This window comes from Falco cherrug, chromosome 7 (assembly GCF_023634085.1).
Source record: "Falco cherrug isolate bFalChe1 chromosome 7, bFalChe1.pri, whole genome shotgun sequence".
Taxonomy (NCBI): Eukaryota; Metazoa; Chordata; class Aves; order Falconiformes; family Falconidae; genus Falco; species Falco cherrug.
The window spans coordinates 62,028,723-62,052,569 of NC_073703.1; the positions used below are offsets into that span (position 1 = coordinate 62,028,723).

At 38.1% G+C, this 23,847-nt stretch overlaps 1 protein-coding gene across 1 annotated transcript; it reads left to right on the plus strand.

The window, feature by feature from the left end:
* The first annotated feature begins 494 nt into the window (after positions 1 to 494).
* Positions 495 to 23,522, plus strand: BRMS1L (BRMS1 like transcriptional repressor). Its single transcript, XM_055716784.1, has 10 exons — positions 495 to 708; positions 6,582 to 6,672; positions 9,727 to 9,854; positions 12,557 to 12,636; positions 15,229 to 15,325; positions 15,736 to 15,819; positions 18,029 to 18,093; positions 19,271 to 19,310; positions 20,140 to 20,266; positions 21,966 to 23,522. Exons 1-10 carry the CDS (start codon positions 573 to 575, stop codon positions 22,087 to 22,089), a joined length of 972 nt encoding a protein of 323 aa, XP_055572759.1. The 5' UTR covers positions 495 to 572; the 3' UTR covers positions 22,090 to 23,522.
* The last annotated feature ends 325 nt before the right edge of the window (positions 23,523 to 23,847 follow it).

The window sequence follows — 23,847 nt, forward strand, 5'->3', positions numbered from 1 at the left end:
GGATATTCACAGTGAACCCTGTCCTCTGGACAGAACCCTGAAGGCCAAGGGGAAGGCGAGTTTCAAGGGCCGCCTTGCCCAGCTCCTGGGCAGCAGCGCGGGTGCGGGGAGACGTGAGGCCCCGCGTCATCCCTCCGCAGCTCCGATAGGGAACGGCAACGGCTGAACTCCGGCCCCGCAGGCCCACTCCCCCGCCGGGGCCACCTGCAGGAGACGCGGGCAGGTGCGAAGCGCTCCTAACTCCGCCTGAGCGCAGTGGAGCTCTCCGTGGCGAGCGGCCCCACGCATGGCCGGGGCAGGGGGTGCGGAAACCCCTCGCCCCCCGCCGGGCCCCTCACGGTCCCCCCACGGCACCTCCCTCTTCCCCCACGCCGCTCCCGGCAGACGACAACTCCCAGCATGCACCGCGCGCGCGCCGGCGTCGGCGGCTGGCGGCGCTCGGCCAATGGGAGGGCGCCGAGGGCGCCAGGCGGGGCAGGTTGCGCAGGGGGGAGGGGCGGGGCTCTGGGGCCGGCGGCAGCGGCGCAGCGGCGGCGGGAAGGGCTGTCCCGGGGCTCGGCGGCAGCGGGACGATGCCGGTCCATTCCCGGGAAAAGAAGGAGAACAACCACGATGAGATGGAGGTGGACTACGGGGAGAACGAGGGCAGCAGCTCGGAGGAGGAGGAGACCGAGAGCTCGTCCGTGTCCGAGGAGGGGGACAGCTCAGGTACGGCAGCTGCCGCGGGGGCGCCGCGGCGGTTCCCTCAGCGTCCGGTACGCTGCCCCGGGGGGAAACCGGTCCCGCCCTCCTGGCTCCGGTGGCTGCCGGTGCCCACCCCCGCCGTGACCCCGCCCCGCGGCCCGGCCCGGCCCAGCCCGTGCTCCGGCCCCGGGGCTCCTCTTCGGGCCGCCGGCCGGCGGGGAGGGACGTGGCGGGGCGCACGGGCCGGAGGCCCCGCTTGGCCCGGAGCCGGCTGGTGCCCGGCTGGGCCGTGTGGGCGCTGCGGGCTGTGCCCTGCTGGGCTCGACTGCATGGCCCGCAGCGGGGTCCTCGGTACGGGCTGCACGCAGCGGCTGGGCATGCTGGCGTACGTGCGGCACACATCTGTGTACATATATGTACGTGTTTCCTCGTATGCAAAATGTGAGTTTCAATCAGATGTTTTGAGGCCTGTCTTTAAGGGGGCATTGGAAGCCCTGTCAGTACGATTGGCCTCTTCTGCAATGCATTTCAACCTCTGTTGAAGATCCCTTCCTTTTTCCATAGCTTCCTCTGGACTGTGCAGTTTGGATGGTACTAGTAGGTGAAATCCAGTTTTAAAAGGATTACTTTTTCAGTGCTTGATTTCCACTGTGTTAGAAGAAGGTTATTATCTGTTCAAACTTCTCTTGTAATTACAAGGGGTAAATTATAAAATGGTCACTTATTGGGAAATGTGCTGATCATCAGATGCATACACCACTGCTCTGGAATCACTAGGTCTCCATAAGTAAGTAGGCCCCGTAAGCAGGATCTTTGTTACTTGAAGGGCAGCCGAAAAACAGTAGCTGTGTTTGTTCAGTGCTAGCTGTGGTCCTGACATGGGTTTCTGGCAGTTTAACTGATGTAGAGTGGTGTGCTGGGATCCTGTCCCATGCCTGTACTAGCACATGGACATGTAGCACGAGTGCCAGGCTTGGCACCTTGGAAGGAGTGGGACGCTGTGAACTAGACAAATTAGGGAGCTGTGAAATTATATTTTTACGTATGTTGGCTTGTGATTGATTTATCTCTGTGTGTTAAAGCCCTCAATGTACAGTTAATTCTTTTTTGTTATTAAAAGATCTGGGAGATCTTGAATATTAAATCCTATGGCTTTTATATTCACGCTGACTGATGCTGTTCAGGAAAAGTCCCGCTGTGGCCATTCCATGTGGACTTGTGGACCTTGCCCTTGCTTGGGCTGTGCATGAGCTAGCAGGGTGCTGGAGCCCCACAGCTGTGGTACAAAGACAGCCAAGCTGACTCATCAGAAGTAGAGTGAAGACTACTTGTGCTGGGAAGTGTGGCTGCCATACTGGGAGAGATGTCACTCTCTTAGACCTTGATCTGAGTTAATACTGTGCCCCAGAGTTGATTCCCCAGTGAGGCCTTGATTAATCCACAAATCCAGGTAATCTGCCCATGGTTTGTACAGAGTTTACTGAGTTTTTGTTGGGGTTTTTTGTTTGTTTGTTTTTTCCCCCCATGTCCATCCCCCATGCCTTTGAGCTGGCAAATATTGCTGACTGAACCCCATTTTACAAGTTAGGCTGCTGGTCCTTGGCTGTCCACCTGGATTGAATTGCTGGCTGCCATCCTTACCCGCCTTCCTGGTATGCTGTGCTTTCCTGTCCCCTTTGTTGCACTGTCTTCAGTGCTTTTTGGGCCTTTGTATGCTAAGCTGTCAGAAAGACAACACGTTGAAAAGGTAGCTGTTGAAAAGGTAGCTAGGGAAAACATCTCAGTGAAGAGTCTGGTATGTAAATGGCAGGCACTGGGGACTATGTGATCAGTGATTAGATCTGCTGCTATTGACCTGCAGTTTAACTTGTAACTTGCAATTTTGTGAGAATATGTAAACACCTCCAACTTTGATCAGTTACCAGGACACCTACACATTTTTGTGAATTTGGGACTAATGACTTGCATGGGTTTAGACAAGAGGTCTCCTGGAACAGGGAGTTCATTAGTTCTGGGCTGTTCCCTCATCTGAGGAAAGATCTTGCTTCTCTTGTCTAATGCAGTGCTACACAGGAGACCTCTTCAGTGAGTGAACTGTGGCCCTCATCAAGGTATGGGCTTGAAAGAGTCAGCAAAATTATTGTAAACATAGTGATATTTGTGTCTGTGTTAGCAACTAATTTGGTAAAATAAGCATAGAGAATAAGTAGTTCTGAGTAGATAGTGCTGAGGCTCCTACACCTCCAAAGTATGTGGGTTTGTTTCAGATTATGTAGCCTGAAATGAGTATGTATGGTTGGAAGCTGCTTGAAGGACAATTCATTGTTTCAGACCCTTGTGTTCTCCATAGATGTTGGAAAATATCTGGCCAGTACCTGAAGTGAAGCTTTGGGTTTAACTTGATAGGAAAAGAGCCTGATCCTGTGTTCACCAAAACTGCTGCAAACTGACCCAGCAGTGCCTGATAAAGTGGGCCAGTCATGGGGCTGGCTTCAAAGCTATGGTGTACTAAAACTTGAGTGTGTATGTGGCTTTTATAAAATTTGAAGTTAACATATCCTCAAAGATGCTTTGGTTGATTTTTATTGAAGGCAAATGATTCTGTTTGTTTACCCTTGTTTTGGTTTCTTTTGGGATTAGGGAGGAGGAAGGAAGAATTGTGTTTTAAGTGAATGTAGTCTGTGAATGTTTCTTTAAAACAATACAAGAAGTTCTCCAGATAATTTCCATTGAATTCCACAGAGAAATGCTTTTAAGGGAGCACTTAACAAGTGGTAGTTACAGGAAATTACATGCTTGTCTCAGTGTCTTGACAAATAGGAACATAGTCCATGGAAGCATATTGCTCCTACAGACATAAGATGATTAGCACCACAAAAAATAAGTCTTAATTAAAATTAGTAAAAGTAAGGATTTTGAAGGGAAGAACTTTTTTTGTTAAATTTGTCATTTGCTTCCATTTGGCTTCCCCTCCCATCCCCAGTAGATACCTGAGAATATGGGAGGTGTGGTTAGAAGCGTTAACTTGCCCTTAGAGCTGGCACTGTTTCTGCCCTGTTCCTGTTGATGCTCTGTATTTGGTATAGGGTTTTTATTGACCAGGATATAGAATAGCACATTAGTACAAGTAAAACAGCCACAAATTATGCTCACCATCTCAGATGAGATTTTGGTCATTTTTTCGAGCACTTTATATAGGCCACAGCTTATTAAAAAAAAAGCTATTTTAGGCACTGTTACATTTTAAGTACTATGGGATTTTTTTGTCTTTAAACCAGGCTGCCCTAGTTACTGAGTTGGCTGCTTGAATGTAGTAGGAAAAGAATGACTGTGATTTTGGAAGTGGTTAAAAATTGCCTAAATTGTGCAGTATGAAACTTTGTTGGAAATCTGAAGCATTGAGACAGGATGGGCCTGTTGTTAGCAAGTGATTTAATATGAAATGAGGAATCTTCTAGCTCTAGTGGTGAAAATTCTCAGCTGGAACATGAGATTTGATCCTAAAAACCACTTGCTTTTTCAATATTGCGTATTCCCCAATCTGTATGTTGCTTAAGGCCATGGGGAAGAAGTTCAGTAACTGGGGAACTAAGGAGATTTCAGGACTCTGAAAATCTTCGTTTTGAGGCAGGCTAAAGGTGAAAGAATTGAAGAGTGAGTTAGCGTGTGAATTGCCATTCAGTAGAATGTAGGCTTCTAGGCAGAAAGTCAAAGACTTTTAAGTGTAGCTGAGAGGAGATTGGAGAAAGCTATGTGTTACTTCATTGTCTACAAGAGTCAGCTGTGCCCTCAGATAGCAATGCATTATACTTTCCTTGCAACACAAGTTTAAAATGTAAGCAGCAGTCCTCTTCCCCTCTGACAGTGAGTGTCACACTGATCCTCAGCCAGGGTTACAGTTCAGTTTTCTTTATTTGTAGTCCCTAAACAGACACGAACAATAAAATCCATGTCAATTTAAGGAAAAGCTTCTGGGTGAATTCCTTACTAAAACATACTTGGAACCAAGAGCATAGCTGAACACATCTGAAACAAGTACTTGAGTTTGAGAATAAAGTGGGAGAACTGTTGGCATCCCTGTGCTTGTTCCTGTCTGGCTTCACAGGGAGGTGCCTTCAGATTATAAAGAAGCTTTATTTTTATAGCATATAAATGCTTTAGACAATTCTCTGAGTAATATGACTGCCACATTCCTTAAGTCTGACCGAGTTGAAAGTTGCCCAGTCAATTTTGGCTTGATTATTACATCAGGCATCGAAATGAAACTTTGCTCTTTAATCTGATGTTCAGCCTAATTCTGGGGTTCAGGATCTACCTTACTTTTGAGAACAGTATCTTAAAATAAAATAATGTCTCTTAACAGCCTGATACTCTCTTACCCCACCTTCCTCAGTGTGCTAAACATTCAGTGTATTTTTTTATCTTCTGTCTTTAATCTGCTTTCAAATACTTAGATTATATCGTGTTTTAAAACTTTGTACATGCTGTCTTCTTGTTCTAATTGTAATGTGTCAAACTGCAGTAGATCTTTGATTTGGACTTGCACCATTGCAATACAGATTAATGCTGCTCCACTGCCTGTTAATTTTCATATCCAGGCAGAGAAGGGCTAGTGTAGTTTTTAGTCTTTAAAAGCTTGCGATATTTTCAGGACGGAGCTATGTGAAGAAAACTTTATACACTGAGGGTCCAAGTGGAACATCTGAGTTCGTCACATCCTCTGAAGTAGCTATGCTGGCCCTGAAGCTGCTACTTTCACCTCATCATCTTTGCAAATTGCCATACTCTTTTTTGCAAAACAGTAAGGATGAAGACTTCTGCATGTCTTCTCCAACTGGTTGGTAATTGGTCAGTTGTACCATAATGGTAGAGAGCTAATTCCTGGAGATACTGCTGCTATAAAGCAGTTCCAGGACATGTAACTTCTGATTACAGCTTAACAAACCCTTTTTTTCCCTTCTGGGAAGGGTGGCATAGAGTCAAGAATTTTTTAGCTTAGATTTTCTGTTTTCTAGTCTAAGATAAGGTAGTGGAGGTAACAACTGATGTTTAGTAGATGTCTATGGCAAGTGTCAAAATTTTGGGCCCAAAAGTGGGTATTTATTATACTTTATGCTTATGTTTACTAGGTAAATTAAGAAAAAAATCAGCAATATAAATAATACAAAAACCAGTGGAAATAGTGTAATATTAATTCCTCTTGCTAAATAAAAGCATATAAAATCAAGTTTCTGCAAAATTATAGACTTCGCAGGTTAAGAAATGTTTCATTAGAGATGCAGTCATTTTAAATGGTCATTAAGATAAACTACAGATGTTCTTACATTAATATTTCAGCTTTGGAGTACTCTCCCAATTGAACAGCATGAAACCTGCTTTCAAAACCAAGCATTACTTTTTTTAAAAAATATTATTAATGAAACAAAACCTTGAATTTTATATGTCAGATGCAACGTTGAACCTGTACTTAATTTTCAGGACTTGCTTTTGCCCATACCAACTCGGGATACACTTGAATTTTCAGTGACGGTTAATAACTCTTTATGTTTAATGGTGCCTTTCTTCTGGTGTGATACACAATGTTTAGTTCTTCTGTTTCATGCATTCTTAGGATTAGTCAGGAAGTGTAACCTCTTAAAGTCTTACAGTGACAATGTTTCCTGTTTTGAGGAAGTAAAAAAAATGGTTATGGGGTTTCTTCTAGAATTAGATCAAAATTTTCTTACTTTGTAGTTTGTATGGCAAGTGATTTCTTGTATTCTGCTATAATATAATAATGATAATCTATTTATGGCTAAAATTCAGGCTTGCTTCACATTCATTTGAAACAAAATACCCAGTTTATTTAGATATATTACATTGTTCAAAAGAAATTACCTTTTTTTTTTTATTTTTAGAAATGGATGATGAGGACTGTGAAAGAAGAAGAATGGAATGTTTAGATGAAATGTCCAATCTTGAAAAGCAATTTACAGACCTTAAAGATCAGTAAGTATTTTAATGCTTTTAAGTGCTTCATTTGAGGATCCATTCTGTGAGAATATTGTGTGCAGCTGGTGTTTCTTTTCTTTCGTATGTGAAGAATAAGGATTGGGAGTTCTGAAATTATTTGCAGGCAGTTCCTCTAAATACTTTTATGTATTTGTTTATTCTCTGTTTTGCTGTAGGAATGGTTTTGAAGTGTTGTTGCTGTAAAGGGCTGGTGTGAGTCTAATTGCATCAAAATGCTCTAGCAGAACCAAGGAATTGTGATGTTTAGTGAAATCTGTGATTTTATTTATTTTCTCCAGATCTTTCTCATCCTTTGACATATATGGGACAGACCCAAGCACTGTCTTTGCTAAGTAAGAAATTAGGGCTTTTTTTGCAGGGTTATCACAGCAGTTTTTATAGTTGGTACCCGATACCAATACTAAAAAAAATAGAAAATACTGTTAGCTCTCTGTAGTTGCCATAATATCTACATCAGTATTAAAGACCTCATAAGGTCTTTTTTACTTTAGAAGAGATTAAATTAATAGCCACAGTTATTTAGAAGTGAGTCTCATTTGTATTAGAGCATACATTGTATGTATTTTAAGTTTTTTCACAGGTGCACAGACAAGCTAGATACATCTGTTCCAATTTAAATTGGTGGTAATTTGGCAACTAACTTAATCGGGTACCTGACAAGTGAAACTTTGAGGAGACCATGTCTATTTTTGGACATTTTTAACTGAATTTTAACTGAAAATCTGGTCAGTTGTCATTACATTTCAGATGTGTGTTTCTATTGTGAGATAGTTCTTTCTGCTACAGAACTGAGACATACAACTTGCTTTGCCTAATGGCACACTGCCAGGTCTATCAAATAGGGCCTGAAAAGGATTGCCCAACAAGCAATTTCTTGCTGCAGTGTCTAGAGAAGGCTGTTTGTCCTGCTGCTCTTCTTTGGGCTGAGCGTGGAGCTACCTGGGAGATGGAGCCAACTGACGAGTATTGGAACCAGTCGGTACTGACTGATTTGGCATTTGGAAAACTGCCAGCTTTTGCGTTCAGTCCTACTCTTCCATCTGTTGTGTGGCTTGGATGACTGAAAACAGTTTGTGGAAACAAACCTTACAGGAATAAATAGGAAGGAGGGTCATCTTCGGAAGGAACAAACAAGTATTTTGGGGGGTTTAGGGGTCATGTTTAGGAGGTGGTAAGGCTGTGGCAGGGTACATTGTGTAGACACTGGTTAGCTGAGAGATCAGGGTGTTTGTAAGGGCTGGAAGAACTTCGGTGGTGGGAATACTGGCAAAACAGCATTAGAATGATGGAAGAAGGATTATAGGGAGGAGCAGCTGTGAGTAGGGGGTTGATAAAGTTGGGAAAGAAGAAAAAGGTATATAAACAATAGGATGTGTAGTCACAACCAGTAGTAGAGATTAAGTGATTGTATCTGCTTCCTCATCTTTTTTTGGGGAAACTGAATTTGCTTGCTATGAGAGAAGTGGGATTTACTGTGTTGATAGTAGTTACACATTTTAGGCAAATCAGTGTTGGAAAGTACTGGATAAACAGTTTTACTCCATCAGCTGTTGCATGGTATCAAGTGCTGGGAGCACCCAGTCCATAACTGCTTGCTCTGATGTAGCTGGAACTTGGTGCTGTGTAACCAAATGTTAGTGACAGACCAAGTCATGCGCTGTGCACCCATGCTTATGTTCTAGCTAAATAATTCTGCTGTAGCTCTGTGTTAACGATTGTGCGCGTAGCATGCTTATCAAGTATTGAGCCTGACAAACTGGATGTTGATCGGCTGCGGGCTGTCAGTTGACTGCAGAACAGATTGTGTGTATCATACTCTTAATAGTTTGCAGGTAAGAAGGAGGGGAGTGATCATGGACTGTTGCTAGGTTAGGTATGCATGCCTAAACTACAGAGTTGTAACCAAAAATCATGAGCAGGCTGGTGGCAGATGGACAGGAACTATTTCTCAAGGAAGTCTTGATGTATCAGCATACATGAACTTTCTCTCATCTAGTTCATTACTTTATCTATACACTTTAAACAATTAAAAAAGCTACGTCCCTGTCCCAAAGACATCTGTTACATCTGTTTACACAAATATAACAAAGATATGTTTATCTGTTTACACAGATAACATTTGATCTGTTCTTAACAGAGTTCATGCATGTTTGCCTTAATTTTACAGCTTCTGATTGTGGGGTGCAAAGTAAAAAATGAGAACAGGAAAAGCTGGTTATACTGATGATTCTACCATTGAACACTATTTTGAAGTTATCAGTTACAAACAGCGGAGCTTTATTGTGATTGAAGTACTTGTAATTGATATTATATTACATTAAATTTTTTAAAATGCAAGCAGATTTCTTCATTGTCTGCCAGTAAATATCAGCTTTTATAGAAGGAATGAATTCTAGCTAAAATAAAATTATTTTAAATACACTTCCTTTTGGCAGGAGTGGAAGATGTCAGTTAGAAATTATCCCATGATATTTGTGATAGTATGCAATATGTGGATTTCCACAGGAGGTGAGATGAGGGTTGCTTCAATAAGAGCCTGCCTCTCTTTTTTTTCCTCAGTTTATGGTAGGGTGGGAAGAGAGATGTCAACAGAAAAGCAAATGGGTGTTTCTGTCCACAAAATGTCTAACTTTCTCTCCCATGATGTAAGCCATGTTGTTTTTATGTATTGTAGCACCCTTTCCTGTCTTCCTCTTCTGTGTTGATTCACCTCCTATTCCACCTTAATCCTATTAACAGCTGTGCGATTTTTTTTTTTCCTCTTCTTCCTTAGAGATGGAGATACACTTCATTTTATCATGACTTTCTACCTGATTGTCTGCATGTCTTTTCCAGAAAGGGTTAATAGACATGTGGAATATTGTTCAAAAAGAAAATATGTATTAGGAAATTCGAATGGTAACAAATGTTAACTTTGCTTCAGTGGGTGTTCCAAAACAAAGACATGCAGAATAGTTCTTTAAAGATACTTCTTCTAACTTGTGTTTGCTTTTAATTAAATACTTATTTTTAAATTTCTATTATTTTAAGACTTTACAAAGAAAGATTAAGTCAAGTGGATGCAAAACTACAAGAGGTCATAGCTGGAAAAGCACCTGAATATTTAGAACCGTTGGCAGCTTTACAAGAAAATATGCAAATCCGTACCAAGGTGGCAGGTAGGCATGTAAAATGAGTATTGCTGTATCAACAGTATGAACTTGCTATGCATTTTAAGGTCAATCTTAATTGTTTCTTCAGAATTGTTAAATGTGAGTGTGTTTTAAAGTTAGAAATACTGTGGTATGGTTTTAAATGTAAAATATTTTTCAAGTCAAAATGAATAGGTTGCTGAAGTCTTTGCACAAATTGCCTTATAACATTACACTAAAAATATGACTTTTTAATGTTTCATTTAATGGCTGTCTGCTTTGTGTAGTAAGCACAAAATTAGTGAATTAAAACCTGATAATTTTTATTAGAAGATTTGGGATCAAGTCTGCACACTGGTCACTGTTGAAGTGAAGAGATATGTAGGTGCTATCTCATAAAGGGCTTGCCAAATCATCTTAGATGATTGTGTTTTTCTTGATCTTCTAGTCTGTGTCTCTTCTACTCCTCTGCTCCCATCCTCCTGTTCCATCTGGGGAAGTAGGGAAGCTGTCCTTAGCAGTTTTATCTAAGCTGCATTTGAATTATTAAAACTAATGTTTAGATAGGTTTTTACGCTCATCAGAAGAAGCATGCAAGGACTTTGTCTTCCTACAATACCACTGTTCCATAAGACTATACAGTTGTACCCTGGAAGAAGATAAAAGTTCTGTACTTCCCTACTGTAAATTTTTTTCATGTTATAGCTAGACTCCTTTAGGAGTAATTCAGCTGTCTAAGGGTTACCTAACACAGGCTGTCAGAAGGCCGAAAGGAGAGAGTTGTGATCTCTCTAGCCAGAGAAGTTGTGCCACTGTCTTTTTTAAGAAATCCATCAGAAATGTGGTGCAGGCAAACTGTAAAATGGTAAACCTGCTTATACTTTTCATAATACTAGTGTTACTTGAGGCTATTCAGTATGTCTTCATTAGTACTTGTGGCTTCAGGCTATGAAGAGAATTTGAAATCTTTTGGTCCATTGCATTTCTCTCCCCCCTGGTCTATTCCATGACCCTTTTCTTCAGCTGGAATGTGTGGGGTTTAAGATCTTAGTCCAAATGTAGTTGACTAGTCCTAAGTAGCCCACTTGGGTTTCACAGAAGGTTCACAGTTGAACTTGCAGAAGGTTTGATATAAAAGCAACCTTAATCCAGGCTTTTGATTTTCAGTTTTAAGTGCAACTGTGTCAGTGCTTTTATGTAGTTGGATATGGATAGGCAGCATATTATGGATTTTCCTGATTTGTCTTCAGCAGCACTGAAGATCCATGTTCCAATGTAAAAAGAGTCCAGCATAAAAACAATGAAGTTTCCTTGAAGTTGAGACTAGAAATCAGGATTATTTGGGTTTTTTTTTTTTCTTTTGTCCTCAAGTGAATGAGACTGATAAAATTATTCCAGAGGAAGCAAGAAACTGCAGAACAGGCTTATTTGCTCTTTCTGTTTGAGAGCCTTGACAGAAGTGGGTAGTAGCAGGGCTTGAGCTCCAGCAGGTAGAAATAGGTCCTTAGTAGTTATGTGAGAGGGGAGGGAGGAAGGGGTGGTGGTGGGAGAAAGAAAAAGCACTGAACTATGGATGTAATTGCACCTGTAGTAGAGAAGAAACTTTTGTTTGTCTGCTCTCTAAGGCACTGAGCACTATTCACACAAAATGTAGGTCTTGACTTTTTCAGCAAGTCAGGAATACAGCTGTTTCTTCTAGATGTATTCATGCCTATACTGCTTGATTTCAGGCTAATAAGCAGTGATTATAAATTGGTAGACCTATATATGCCAGTCAGCCATAAATATTACAAAAAAAAAAAGGCATCATAACATACTGATGTAAGAAAAGAACATCTTGAATCTAGATCAAAAGAGACTTCACAGCTGAAACATGATTGACATAATACTTTGCAGTTCGTTACCAGCAATTCCTCTGAAAAACAGTATTGTTACTTTTGTACTGTATTAATTTATAGTCAACTGAATTCTAAGGGAAGTTGGTTTGGGGAGTTCTTCACTTGCTAGACAGCACCAACGTGTGTGCAAACTTAACTGCTCAAGATGATAATCTGGAACAATTTGTGGTGTTGATTCCATTGAATATATTAAATCAAGTTCTATCTTTACTTGCCAGGTATTACAGTTCAAATATCTTTCAGATTATTTCAGCTGTTTGGTAGATAGGCCTGCAGAAATGTATAAGAAATGCTGCCAATACTCAAAAGCAGTATCCTTTGTATCATGAGGTGGCTATTTCTAAGAAAAGAACATCTTGTTAATTGATATAATTAAGGTCATGCGCTATAAAGTAAGCGTTATTCCAGATATTAATTTGTGAAAGCTTGTTCTTTCATTCAGTTTTCTAGCTATTTAAAACTTTGATTAGAGAACAGAACAGGCCTTTTAGTGCTTCATGGATTTGAAAACTGAGAATAGCCAGGATAATTTGATCAGAAATGAGAAATAGACCTACTTTGTAAAGTTAGTGTGACTGCTGGTGTAATTTGTTGACTGATAGGGGAAAAAATTAAAATAGCATTTATTTTTCCTTAGATCTTCAGAATTAAGGGATTACTTGTTCTTATTTCACTCTGTTATGCAGTTGGCCACTTTAAGTGCCTAATATAATATATCTGTGTTTTCCACTATGTGCATGTTTTGGGACTTGCAGGGAGTCTTAAAAAGAGAATTCTGAAATCATATATTAGCTAAAGTAAGTAATATTGCTGTAATTTGTCTGATTACAGGTATCTATAGAGAGCTTTGTCTGGAATCTGTGAAGAACAAGTATGAATGTGAAATTCAAGCCTCTCGACAGCACTGTGAGGTTGTGCCAGATATTTTACATTGATAGCTAATCTCATCTAACTTTACTGTGTCATGCTTTGCAAGTTCTTTGCATGTTTTTATTATTGCTGCTGTTTGCTATTTGAAAGAATTGCCTTGTGATATTTAAGCCCACATAAGAGGTTATTCAAAGCTTATAAAAATTAGCTTTATGTTAGTTTGGCTTTGCATATAAGTATACCTAAGGTTTCTTATTTTCATGAAGATTCTTATTAATAGATTCCAACATGATTTTTTAAACCTTTGTTATAAAAAATTACCAAGAACAGTAATGAAAGTATCTGACATGATTTAGCAAAAATTACCTTATATTTTAATAACAACAGTAATAATAATAATGATGTCTTTTTAAGATGTCTTGGCCAGCTAGTGATAGAGTTGTCATTTTAAAAACAGTTACAGGAAATATAATTTCTTTCCTTGAACATAAACATTTAAATAGGGGGTACCGGGGTACAAATACTCAAGTACATGTATGCCCAATGCTGTAACACAGCTGTTCAGATCCTGGGATTTGCACCATAGTACTCCTTGACCCCCTGTTACAGTTGCTTAAAGGTGTTTTCTTCTGAGTGGTTCTCCATATTCCTGAAGTGTGTGGCTCCTACTATATGAATAAAGCAAGAATGTGCTTATGTACTTTTTTAAAAAAAAATTCCATTTTGTTGACGCCTTGGAGCAAGGTATAACTACTCATTACTGTCTTCGCTCCTGTGAATACTCCTGAGGTTGGACAGAATGCAGTCAGACTTGCAGGGTTTCTCACCTGTGATTGAATGATTTGCTATGGCTATATATTATTCTTCTTTAACATGGTCCTTGCCCCTTGTTTTGCTGTTTCTATACTGTGAAACCTTCAAATTTTAAATATTTGCCATTCAATAAGGGTCTCTTGGGAGAAAAGCTCTTTAAAATCAGCAGTGCTGCTTGTAGAATCACTGTTCCGCTGGAATATAACCATTCAGCAAGAACGCCTCTGATGCTTGTAACAGCTTTTCACACCTTGTTTGTCACCAAGTGCTTGAAGCAAAACATGTCTAAACACAAAGACTATTCAGTTTTAAAATGGAATTTTAAAACTGTCTCAGAACAGATAACACTCATTTGGCATTTCAGGTATATGTAAGAGGTTCTGCCTTTTCAGTTGCACTGGAATTTTTTTTATAATTAGGGTTTGAAAACTGTATGAAAGCAGGTCTTTGTAATATTTAAATACTTTGTAACTTGAAGGGAATGATAAACATGACAGCCATTTAATAGAGCGGGGTTCTTTGTTTTCGTCTATTCCTCAACTGTTTTGCTTCATTGCAGCAGACTATCTTAAACATTGGTAGAGGTAAGTTTCTGTTAGTATGCTGTGCTGTGGGCAGGAGCAGTTGAGGTGTAGACATTTGCTGACTTGGCTGTAGGGACTGCAGCTTCTGGTGGAGTCATGGTAGCAAATAGCTAGATGCAGTGACTTGTGCTGTTGAAAGTGTTTTTTCAGTGAGCAAGTCCAAGCCCTCTGTTTTCCAGAGTTGTTTAAAAGATGTTCCTCTATTTTCTACTTCTGTTTTAGGAAGTGTGCAAGCAAATCTATTTCCTTGAGGCTTGGAACTCAGCTTAATTCCAAGTACTGGTTTAGAGAGTTTATTGGTTTTTTGATGCTGACTTTAAAAGGGTAACTGATCTATATAGCTACTGTGTAATTTTGGTATTGGTCCTAGGTGGTGAACTATAACTGAGAACAATTTACTATAAAGCTAATTTTCTTGTTTTGAAACACTTGGAGATGCAAGAGAGTGTAGACTGCACAAAGTGCTGTAGAAAGTTCACGTCGGTGTGGTTTTGTTTGTCTTTGTATATAAAAAGTGCTAATGCTACACCTAACATTGAAGGCATTATGTTAATTTATTTGGATCAGAAATAGCCTTTTAAAAGGACAAACTAGCTAACTTTTCTAAAGCAGTACTTTAAAAGTGTTTCCTACAGCTTTAAGGTAGACAGTTTTGCTTAGAACAACTATCTAGATTATTTTATGTGCTCAATAAGTTCTTCTGTGGGAAGGTATTTTTCAGTTCTATGAAAACAGACAATTATAAATACTGTGGTATTAGAAGATAATTCTCTATGAATGACTCCAGGTTTATTAATATTGGAGACAGCTTATTAAAAAGCTTTCCATGAAGACATTCACTTTTCTGATTTGTAATGGAAGGTGGCATAGATGTCACTACTTCACAGTTATTCATTGTGAATAAATCTTTGCTATCCAAAACTAGAATACTGTATTTGTGTCAAAACACAAACAGCATGCAGCTAGATCTCCAGAGTAACTTTTATATACTTAGTTATTCTTGGTACTGATATTTGATAACTATATTTACACTTATGCCAAGTGAGCGTGCTTGTCTTTAAGGACCTAGGATCTCATACTAAGAAAGTGGATAGAGGGAAATGTCATATGCTTTATGAATTGTGAAAAATTTTCACCTAAAGCTACTCTTACCTTTCTCCCACTAAGGCTTTATATTATCATATATATATTTAGATGATAGTCATGTAAAAATGTGTAATTTCTTGCTTTCTTCAGAGTGAAAAGCTTCTGTTGTATGATACTGTACAAAGTGAACTAGAAGAGAAGATTAGAAGACTTGAAGAAGACAGGCATAGCATTGACATTACCTCAGGTGGATAGAAGTTCAAAGTTTGGGTTTTTTTGTTTGGTGGTGTGTGTTTTGGTTTTGGTTTTGCTTTTTTACCTTAATCTTCTGGTGGCTACTGATTAGTTGACTGTACACATAGTATGTCTGGTGAGTTTTGGGTTATCCAGTAGAATGCTATTCAGCTGTAGACTTTGGGTGGGGAGTAGAGTTTAAGCTTAAAACAAACTTTGGTCTCTTAATTGTCAGAAACCCTTGTGTGTATTGAGAGTATTAATCCATTGCAACATAATCATGTAACACTTTCATTTTGTTCAGAAACAGCACCTCACAGAAAATGTGGTGCTTTGCATTTTTGGACAATGTTTTCTGCTGTAGAAAGAGCTAAACGTGTAAGCATTTCTGATTCATAGCATATTCTTATTATGTCTTTCCAGAATTATGGAATGATGAGCTACAGTCCAGGAAGAAAAGGAAGGATCCATTTAGTCCAGATAAGAAGAAACCTGTTGTTGTATCAGATATCCTTTTACTGAAATCATTGTTCTTTCTAGTAGTGTTTACTGTTTAATAGCTAGTTTTATTACAGATGTCATCAATAACAAGTTGAAATGATAGTGTTTTCTCAAAATAGATGTTTGTCTGGCAGATAGTATTCTAATTCAAATTAGAGAAACGATGTTGATACATCCCATTATGAAAATTGAAATTAAGGTTCTCTTAATCTAACTGCCAGTTTAATATAGAGAATATTTCTGAAAGTTGATTTTTCTAACTCTTCAAAACTTAGAGCTACAAGGCAAAAACACGAAAAGGTTAGGCATTATGTTTACAAAGTGAACTTGACTTGTGTAACCTCTCCTGTATAGCTTTGCTTCTCATACTGGGACATCTTTACTTAATTTGTTACATCTTAACAATTTCATAGACTTCAGAACCTTCTGATTAAAAGTTTAAAATTCCAAGAATTGAGACATTTGACAAGTTGTGTATTTTTGTGGGTCTGGGGCTCCCATAGAGTGAGTATAGTGTTTTAAGAATTTTGCATTGATGACTTCTTCATAGCTGTTGACAAGCACGCAGCGCAGCTGAAACTTTTAAAGATATAACACCAAAGAGACAATGTCATCTTTCTCCAGAGAAAGAAAGAGATGCCTTTGTAAACGGAGTGTTCTCTCTACTCCTACCCCCAGCTTAACATCTTTATAGGGTAGACATGCAATGGCTTAGAAGTTGTCAGAATCATGGAGACTACCTAAAAGAGACAAACTTCTAAGTATTGATGTTGTATGGTATAAAGGCCTTTTTTTATTGCGAAGTTACTGCAAAGTTTCACAAGGTTTTATAACATTAGGAGAAGGGGGAAGGAAGAAGTTCTGAAAAAACTGTCATCACTGGGATACCTTCCTTCAGGATGGTTGATTTACTGGAACACATCCCAGATAGATTATTTGTCCTAATAATGACTGTTCTTCCATTAGGACGTGTCATAAATTCAGTTTAGTAGAGATATTTTTTAACTAGTGCTTAAAAGCAAAGTGGTATTAATCAGTGCAAGTTTCTTTTTAGCAATTTCAGTGCCAGGTTGTGTGAAAGTGTATTTTCTTTACCTCTTGGTCATCCCTGTGTTAGGGATGTCCATATAAGTAGCATCAGATTCTATGAATTATGAGCTACCTTGCTATTTTAGAATGCATTCCAAACAGAAAATACTAACATAGTATTAGGTCTAAAACCCCAGCAATTTCAGGCAATACATAAAGCTGAGAATTTTTAAGTTGTGCACTAAGTTAATTTGCTCTTTTAGCTTATGATTTTAGAACACTTATGAACTTGACAGTTTGTACTGTCCTGTGGAAAGCAATAAAATAAATAAGCAATATTTATAAATTACAAATAAAACCCCCACTAAAATAAAAAAAAACCTAGAAATTTTACATGGTTTTTGCTTTTTAATTCTTTAATTTAGAAGAAAACAAATTTGAAAATGGCTAAACATTTTTAAAATTTCAAATGGAATGCAAGTTAAAGCTCTCAAGTCCCATTTTAGGAGATTTAGTTTTCAAACATTCATAGCACCTTTTTCTAAACTTGTTTTTCAGAGATGAAATGGGGAGAAACAAAGTAAGAACTGAAGACTGTTGTAATGAAATAGATGTGCTATGTGGAGTTTTGTTTTGAAGTTTACATATTGTTCTAATACACAATTTTTTACTTTACAGTTGATAGAAAGGGGCTTTGCCTTTATTTCCTGTTTTCTGGATATTTGATATTCAGAGGTGTGCTGTCTATACTTTTCTCTCAAACAAATATGAAGCAGAATACTGTAAAAATAATGATTTTATTATAGCTGATACTAGTGTAGATGCTGATTTGCAGTTGTATATTGAAATTGCAGTGAATTTTAATGTAATTTGTAGTATTGCAAATAAAATTATTTTTTAAATCATTAAGGATGGAAGTTGTATCACATTTGTTTATCTTATCCTCATGTTGAACTCCAGTAGTCTGAACAACTGTCTACATACTATTACTTATCTTTCTTAATAATTTTTCAAGTGTACTTCTAGGTTGCATAATTCAAAGATGCATTTATTTTTGCTGAGCTTTCACTTCACGTAGGTATTCTCTGTGTGAAAGATGGGCGGAACAGAGCTATTAATATATTTGTATAAACAAATTAGAGTATTTTTATTATTGCTGTTTAAAAGTTTTCCTTAACTTTTCCACGCCCCTATATAGTTTATATGTTACAAGATCTTGATATACTTGAAGACTGGACAACAATAAGGAAGGTAAGATGAAAAGACGAGTGCCGGTGGCTGTGTTCTTGTCTAGTCCTTTTGCCTCTTAAAAATACATAAATGTGTTTCTTGCATGATCAAAACTGAACGGGTTTTTATTTCTTCAGTAGTTAATTGCAGTTCAAGCTATGTTACTGCTGCTTTTTCTGACTCTACCCAAATTGCACAGAGGAATAGAATGAAGTGGTGGAAAAGGTTATCTCTAAAATGGGTAGTCCATAATTTGCCATGACTTATTGATGTATTTTAAAAAATATATTCAGCTTTTAAGTGCAGAGTGCCTTTTTCAGACCTTTGCCATATTGTTAAAGTAACTTTGTAATGAAATGCTATCCTTGCCTTGCACCTGCAGTCAGAACATTTCCCCTAGTACCCTAGTGCTTCCCAGCTTACGGAATAGCAAACTACTTAAGTGAATTCAAAAACTTGGTGGGAAATGGCTTTGAGTCAATTTCCATCCTGATTTATACTTGTACATATTTCCTAAATATGTAAGTAAATAAGTAGTAAAATGTGATGCCTATGTGATAACTTGTCTGATGTTTCTCTTCCGATCACATCAGAGGAACAGACACAAAATACCTTTCCCTTGGTTTCTTTCATGTAGTGTGACATGATTTTAAACAATAGCAACAAACTGAGAATCTACTGGGGATTTTGCCTTTTCTGGAAATAAGTTAAAAAACCAAGAAGTGAACAAAAAGAGAAACTTGTAAAAATGCTTGGAGTTTTTTAAACCTACTTTAATACTGTGTGTGACCTAGAGTTTATGTGAGTGAAAATTTGTGAGCTTATGAATATAACCTATGAGTCAAAAGAGTAGGTTGTTTATATAGCATTTTGTTTTTCAGAATGAGTTTATGTAATTTTGTATTTTCTTGACAGAAGTACCTAACAGCAATTTTGAGGGTTTAATTTAGAAAATACCCTGAGTTATCTGAAATTAAAACTTATTAAAGAAGGTGATTTTTTTCACCCTCAAAATGCTATTTTATTTAGTTACAGAATCACCATTGAACACACTTTTATTTTAGATTTGTTCTGATTCTGCCTTTTGCGTATAAAAGCAAGTATCCTGAGCTACACTGCATGTAACTTCACAATTATAGCTGGCAGTTAATTAAAAAAAAGACTATGCTTCCTGACTCAATTTTCTTTGTGTTTCAAGGCAATGGCTACACTGGGGCCACACAGAGTAAAGCCAGAACGTAAGTAAACATAATCTGGATTCACAAGGCAGAACTTGCTATGTGCAGTGATGCAAACTGCATCTAGGCAAATCATACTTATTTTGGCCCTGGTGTAGTGATGGAGGATGGGGTGAGGTGGCTGGAAGATGCGGCTTCTGTCTTTTCCCTCTCTCAGGTGCTGATCCTTGTAGCTCGATTGCAGGTGATGGTGTTGACAGGTGAATTCTAGAATTTTTTCAACAAAAATTTAGACTTCTAAAAGTGGGTTACACCAATTAGTAGTAGCGAGTTATGCCAGTGTTTACACAAGATGAGGCAGGAAATAGAGTGTCTGGACCCTAGGGGTGCTTTCTGAAGGATGCTCCCGTTCACTGCAAGCTACAGCCCTGAAGCAGAGCTATGAGAAGCACGTCAGTGGTCAGTGCTAGGTAAAATCAGATACTTGAAGGTGGTGAGTAAGGAGGAAAAGGGAGAGAGGAGACAGGGAGGTGGCGTATTTCTTTAGCAGCGTATTCCTACTTGCATGTTGTGGTAATGTGCTGATGAAGTTGTTTCAGGTTCTGCCATTTGAAGTCTTCTCTATACTGCATTACTTCATTTGTGAACATTCATACCTGCGATATGAAGGTTATGAGAAAGATAGCTTCTGTGTGAAAATGGAAATATAACTTATCTGGCTGGAAGTAAGGTGTCTTGCTTCCAATTTTCATGCATTCTTGCAATTATTAAGAGAGAGGCTACTTTGATAAAGTGTGTATTCTGTGTAAATAAGTTGACGAAACTGTATTTAAACATCTAATTAACTTCTGCCAAGTCAATATTAAATTACGTTTGTTGATCATTTTAGCACCTGTCAAATTGGAAAAGCACCTGCATAGTGCTAGATCTGAAGAAGGAAGACTCTATTATGATGGAGAGTGGTATGGACGTGGACAAACAATATGCATTGATAAGAAAGATGAGTGTCCTACAAGGTAAAGATTATTGAGTTTATGCAGCTCTGTACATTCATGTTAAGCAGTAGCTAGGATGACAGCGTTGAAGAAAAAGGCTTCTTCGAAAATACTGCTACCTTAATAACATTTATTAGTTCACTTTGGAAGATAGGCAATATCAAAGAAGGCTGAGTGCTGAACTTCTGGGAGAGGCTAGTAAAGGTTGGAATTCACCGAAGGTAATGAGGTGTTTGTCAAGTTAAGATGTCACTAACAATTTAAGCTGAATAGCCTTTGAGTAAGTTTTTTTGAGAATCTTGGGGTTTTGTTGCTTTGACAATTTGATCTGTTGGCCCACCCAAAAATAATTATGGGAAACCGCTTTATACCATTAAAGTTAAGCTTTGTTTTCAGTTGATTAATGCTGTGAAGGAAAAGAGGTGGAACTTTTTTTACAGTATTTCCCTCTCTTAACAAAGGCTCTACCTGGGAGCTGTCATTTTGCAGTGCAAATTTTGTTGAATGTTTAAGATGATACCTAAATGTATTTTCTCTGTATGGATAATATTTTTAAACTCTAAAAGGTGGGTATATTTAAAACAATATTTTAAATTAAATGTATATCTTACCTTTTACTGAATGGGGCAAATCAATCTAAGCACAGTGTTGATTAAATATGCACAGCTAACCAGGAAAAACAACGTCATATAGCAGTAGTTTACTGTAAAATTGGCTGTTTCTTTTCTTCCCTGCGTATGGTGAAGGGGAACAGATTTTGGAGATTCTGGTGTTTGTTCAGGGCTGAAACAGAAAGGTATTTTAGTAAACTATATATTCTTCCTGGAATGTAAAAAATTCTGAATTAGTTTAGCAGAACATAGCAGTTACACTGGGCCAAAGAAAGATCTTAGTATCCTGTGTCTGACAAAAGCCAAAAGCTGCTGATGCTTAACAGGGCAAGCATACAGCTGGAACTTTCCCAGCCTTTCGAGATTTTAGCAGCTTTTAAGGCTGAAGAGTTTCCTGGAGGGAGTTTTGTCATGCTCAGTGTGTGATAGATCTTTCTTCTGTTAACAGTTTCACTCTCTGGTTTTGAGCCTTTTTTTGTCATCAGTTCTAGTTGAAAAAAAAAAAATTTTCCTGGCATGTAAGGGGAGGCAGTTGTGTTCATTATTTGTATTAATGTTTACCACAAGGAGCTTGAAAGCAGGGTTAATGTAAGAATGGTTCAATAAATCAGGCTTTGACTTTGTTTCTTATGGTCTTGGTATAATGACTAACAGTTGAATACTTTTCCTGCGTTAAGTCTTGGGCTTTAATCTGTTTAACTTTTTTCCAAATGCTTTGTATTCAATGTAATTTCTGAGTATGTTTTCCAACAGATCTGGTTTTTACCATGGTAGTCTATTGTGTTTTCTATGGGTGACTTGTTCTTTTAAACAATTAACATAGTTGTACATGTTGAGAGTTTTCTCATAGGAGAAGAAAATAGATAGGTGGCTGAAAAATCAGCTACCTCCACTAAAGACTTTGATAACATGCAGTTATCAAAGAATTCTGTTAAAACTATCCTTACAATGCAGCCAGTATTTTTTGGGTCTAGCATTTACAACTAATGCATGTTTTTATTTACTGTATGGAAATACAGCTGTGGTTTTGAGGCTATTTATTAGCTTATAAGGTTTCTGAATTCTTCTTGTTTTTCTTCCCCCGACCCTTCTTCTCTCATTTTCTGTAGTGCCATAATTACAACAATTAACCACGATGAAGTTTGGTTTAAAAGACCGGATGGAAGCAAGTCCAAGTTGTATATTTCTCAGCTACAGAAAGGAAAATACTCAATTAAGCATAACCACAACTGACTGTTGCAAACCAGAGATGAAACAAGTGGTATTGCCATGCTTGATGTGCCATGGGGTGAAAGTTGTATTTAAGTGTTTTGTATTCCTTACAAATTTACAGCAGTATCTGATGTGTATTTGTAGTGCTGTATGTAAACTTCATATGGATGGCCTTCGGAAACCTGAGGATGTTAGATCATGTGGACGGATGTTTTACCTCTAAGTTGGGTCCAGTGCCTAAGATTATGAAGTATGCTCTTCAATTATAATGTCTCAGAACTTCTCACATTTGTAAAATGAAAAAAAAAAAAAAAAAAATCTCTTTGGTGACCAGTTGGTGTGATAAAAATGATAACCATAATTACCAGCAATTCACTTTGTTTTCAGTGAACATGTCATGCTTCTCTTGTGGATGTAAATTTAGCCTGTTCAGCTGTTGCTTTTGAATAGATTGTAACATGTGTAAGCATTCTTTTATCCAAGATGGACCAGTTTATTAAAATTATTGCCCTCAACAGCTCTGCTAGTACTGACTGTTACATTTTGTAAGGTTTATTATGTAGCTTGTTCTGAGAAAAAACCAATATTTCGAGCTACATTTTTTTGAGGAGCACTTTTCTAGTTTAGGACCCTATTCCACAGTAAACAAATTGTTGGTGGCATTTTTTCTTCTTCCCCAGATTGCCTAGAAAAATTTATGCATAAAATAGGCAGTGTTGCTCCAAACCGTGTTATATGTAGCCCACAAAGAACAACTGCGAGGATTGTTATGTAAATACTGTTGCATGCTCTGCTTGTTTGGTCCACAGTTGTATGAAATACTATGAATCTCTTTATCAAAAGGAAAGTATTTCCCCAGAAATCATGTATCTGGGAAAATTTACACCGACTTTTTCACCAAACACTTTTCCAAATTTCTGTACCCTACTTCATCTTACTCAACACCAGAATTATTTCATGCAGCTTAGAAAGCTGAATTTCTCTCAAATCTTACTGTCTAGGCCACAGAGAAAAGTCCTAAATCTTTGATGTTAGTGTGATGTGCTTGGAGCATCTAGAATGATAGATGGGATTGCTGAAGAATTATTAATGCGTTGGTTATGTGCACTTTAATCTCCACTTATGGTGATTCTTCTTGGAGAAAGAAAGCATCCATTTGCTTTAAATGATCACAGCAAATAAGTATTTTTATTGTAACATATAAATGTTTTATTCCTATATTGTCTCTTCTAGTGCAGGGTGGTAACTACTTTCCCAACGCCAAATCAGTTTCTGCTGAGTGATGCTTTTCTACAATTCTGTGACATTATTAATCAAATGTACATAAAGTATCAATTGACATGTTGGCTTTTAACAATATGAACTGTATGTATACAGTTGTTTGATAAAGTTTTTGTAATAAAATATTCGTATTTTTTAACTTAGTATATAAATAAATCATCTGTGGTAGTGGACATCTTTATGTTGTTTTGCTCTTTGGTTTTCTAGTCTTGCTGGAATTGCTGTTCTACCAAATGCTAAAGGGGAAATCTGTTTAAATTTCAGAAGGCCTAAATCTTCTTAAAAACATTTGACTTGCCCTTTTTTTCCTTTGAATTTTCAGTTTGTATGTATATATCTTGTTTCTTTGTTTTTACACTTTTTTTTAATATCTTATGGAACCACTGTTCTGTGCTGTTTATAAATCAAGTGTAAGCACTGTTAAGAACCTCTTAGCTATTGACGTGCTTGAAATGATCTGTATTTAGGGCATGCTGGGCACCCTACACTGTTTCTGTG

Bases quoted from the DNA above. Each gene is read 5' to 3' on its own strand.
- BRMS1L (XM_055716784.1), top strand. From the start codon at position 573: ATGCCGGTCCATTCCCGGGAAAAGAAGGAGAACAACCACGATGAGATG. The intron at 709-6,581 runs GTACGGCAGCTG...TTTTATTTTTAG, and splicing joins CGAGGAGGGGGACAGCTCAG to AAATGGATGATGAGGACTGT. The intron at 12,637-15,228 runs GTTGTGCCAGAT...TGCTTTCTTCAG, and splicing joins CCTCTCGACAGCACTGTGAG to AGTGAAAAGCTTCTGTTGTA.